The 2,500-nt window shown below is 40.4% G+C and overlaps 2 protein-coding genes across 3 annotated transcripts in view; one reads left to right on the top strand and one right to left on the bottom strand.

Moving 5' to 3' along the window:
* The window catches only part of LOC138004362 (tumor protein D54-like), an 11,568-nt gene extending 11,461 nt beyond the window's left edge, over positions 1 to 107 (bottom strand). Inside the window, exon 1 of one of the 2 annotated variants that reach the window (XM_068850858.1) lies at positions 1 to 107. This exon is cut by the window's left edge and continues 114 nt beyond it. In XM_068850858.1, the coding sequence (XP_068706959.1) occupies positions 1 to 48 (48 nt within the window). In that variant the 5' untranslated portion in view covers positions 49 to 107. The other variant, XM_068850857.1, reaches the window with a different exon arrangement.
* A 75-nt stretch (positions 108 to 182) lies between these two features.
* The window catches only part of LOC138004363 (splicing factor 3B subunit 6-like), a 6,037-nt gene continuing 3,719 nt past the window's right edge, over positions 183 to 2,500 (top strand). Inside the window, exons 1-3 of the mRNA XM_068850859.1 lie at positions 183 to 272; positions 513 to 553; positions 1,554 to 1,631. Coding sequence (XP_068706960.1) covers positions 243 to 272; positions 513 to 553; positions 1,554 to 1,631 — 149 coding nt within the window. The 5' untranslated portion in view covers positions 183 to 242. The remainder of the gene's footprint in view (positions 273 to 512; positions 554 to 1,553; positions 1,632 to 2,500) is intronic.

The raw sequence follows: 2,500 nt of genomic DNA, 5'->3' as shown, positions 1-2,500 counted from the left end.
TCTATCGACATCAAATTCAGGGATTTTCATTCCGTTCTCTGCCGCCATCTTCTTCTGATCCTCTCTTTCCTTCCCTTTCCGGTATTTCTGGACCTTGCCCGCGATTACCCACAAGTCCTTTTCAAGAAAAGACTCATTACCCACAATAACTTGGGGGTGCAGCTTTCTGCCTTGTCACCCACAAGTCATTGCAACGAGACACTCGGTTCCCGGATGCTCCAGTGAGTGACGACAGCTCCAAGATGGCGCTTCAGAATCAAAGAAAAGCGAATGTGAGTTGTTTGTAGCCGAACCACTTCTTTCTCTGTATTTCCTTATTCGTTCCTTAAAGGATCCTCTATAATTGATTTCAGCGTTGTTTTCGTGACTTTAAATTTTTCTGTAACGTATAAATATCTCGGTACTGCTCGTGTATAATTTCCTTGTCGCTATCGACCTCATGATCTAATTTGAAGCTTACGTTTCACTTGATTGTCGATTGTTAATGATATCTTTTTCATGTTATTTTGTAGGTCCGGTTGCCGCCAGAAGTTAACCGAATTTTGTACGTTAGGTAAGAACTGAATCCTTGGAACACTTCCTTACCGTGTTCGCCGTTTAATTACAATATCTGCAATCAATCTTATATGCCATGAATATTAGTGTTGGTTTTTCTTTGCAGTGTTCTCCCCAGGTATTTCAGGCCAGGCGGGCCGCCTGGCTTGATTCGTTGAAAACTCGTTGCCGCCTGGCTTAAAACAAGTGACCTTACGTAGTTTAACATCTAAAACTGGGATCCTGTCCATAATTAAAAAAAGAAAAACACTCAGTAAAGATACTGAAGCATTGTCTAGTGTTTTCTCATTGTGTTTTCTCGCAATTGATAAGGTGTCAGCTCATTTACCCTTCCATGAAAGGTGATGAAACTTGTCATCCGCTCGTTTCGTTGAACGGCAGCCGTCTTTCAGTTTGCCGTAAATTCAAGGGCACTTTACGGATATTACGTGGAATACTAAACTCAATTCCTACGTGCGTGGAAGGTTGTCAAAAAATGGCGGCTTCGACAAACTCAGGATCCTCTGAACAGAAACGAAAAGCTAGTCAAAGTAAATTAAGTTCCTTTTTCACCCTGGAAAAGAGATATAAGAGTGTAAGTAATTTGGATGAAGAAGTCCAGCCTCGGGAAACAACACAAGGTCCGTCAACATCCACAGATTCCAAACACCGAAAATCAGGGTTTGATCCAACGTGGCTGAAGGACTTCCCTTGGCTTCTTAAGACTAACGAAGATGATAATACTAAATAGTGGTTGTGATATGTTGTGCAAGTTGTGCAGAAAACACAATCAAAGGGCCCAAAGAGTAAGGCAAGGATGTGCTGTTTGGGTGGATGTTCCATGTTTTTAGTTTTATGTTTTCCTAGACAGCATGACAATTCGCTTTTGCTATTTTTGTAAGTCTTAATTTTGTATGGTAGATTAAGCTTCCGACAGAATGCCCCCTGGCCTTCCCAAAATCCTGGGGAGAACACTGCTTTGGTAGCTTATTAAACTCACAATAACTTTTTTTTTCTAGAAACCTACCATACAAGATCACGACAGAAGAAATGTATGACATATTTGGGAAATATGGTGGAATTAGGCAGATAAGAGTGTAAGTCGTGAACAAATATTGTGGTATTTGCACAGAAAGAGCTTCTGGCCTTGGGACCCAGGCAAACGTCTTCAAGATTTGCTTCAGCATCCTTTCGATTTGAGCGATGTTGATTGGCGGGGTGGGCAAATGTTTTCAACATGCCATTCAAAATTTGATTCAACAAAGCTCGTGCATGAGAGGCCTTTTATTCAGTCCCAGGATGCACCTGCAGTTGTTACTGTGGATATGGATATGATACGTCATTGAGAGACCGATAACTGCGCACACTTATAGCCAACAACGTTGAAGGCCGGCAAACTGCTTCAACTTCATTCAACACCATAAAAATAAGAGTCAAATGGTTGTTGAACAAAGTTTAAATGCTTTTAAACTCATGCAACATCGCTTCAACTTCATTTCAACGTGGTTGAATGGGTGGAGCCGAAGGTTTCAAGATCGCTGTTCAACAAAATCAAACGGATGTTGAACCTGTTTGTGTGGGCCCTTTACGTTTGTAAATATCTTTATTATATAAACCAGAATCCAACAACTTTTCCCTTTAATTTCCTGCAGTGTCTTTTTTTTCAACATATTTAAGCAATAGAGGACTTTTTTTGTGTTTCCACAGCCTCATCTAAACACGAGGGGGAGTTGGGAGAATTCGAGACAGTTATGCAAACCCGAGACGCAGTTGAGGGTTTGCATAAATGTTGAGAATTCTCCCAACTCCACCAAGTGTTAAGATTAGGCTATGGAAACACGGAAAAAGTCCTCTATTGCTTTTATAAAATATTTCTTAAAGATAATTCAACAAATGAAGGAAAATGCTGGTCTTTTTACTTCTAGATTGAAACAGATTTTCTTGAAACATGCTCGTATTTCCTACC

The sequence above is a fragment of the Montipora foliosa genome, chromosome 5 (assembly GCF_036669935.1).
Source record: "Montipora foliosa isolate CH-2021 chromosome 5, ASM3666993v2, whole genome shotgun sequence".
NCBI classification, from domain to species: Eukaryota; Metazoa; Cnidaria; class Anthozoa; order Scleractinia; family Acroporidae; genus Montipora; species Montipora foliosa.
The sequence above is the reverse complement of the archived record's forward strand: the minus strand, read 5'-3'. Positions and strand labels throughout refer to the sequence as shown.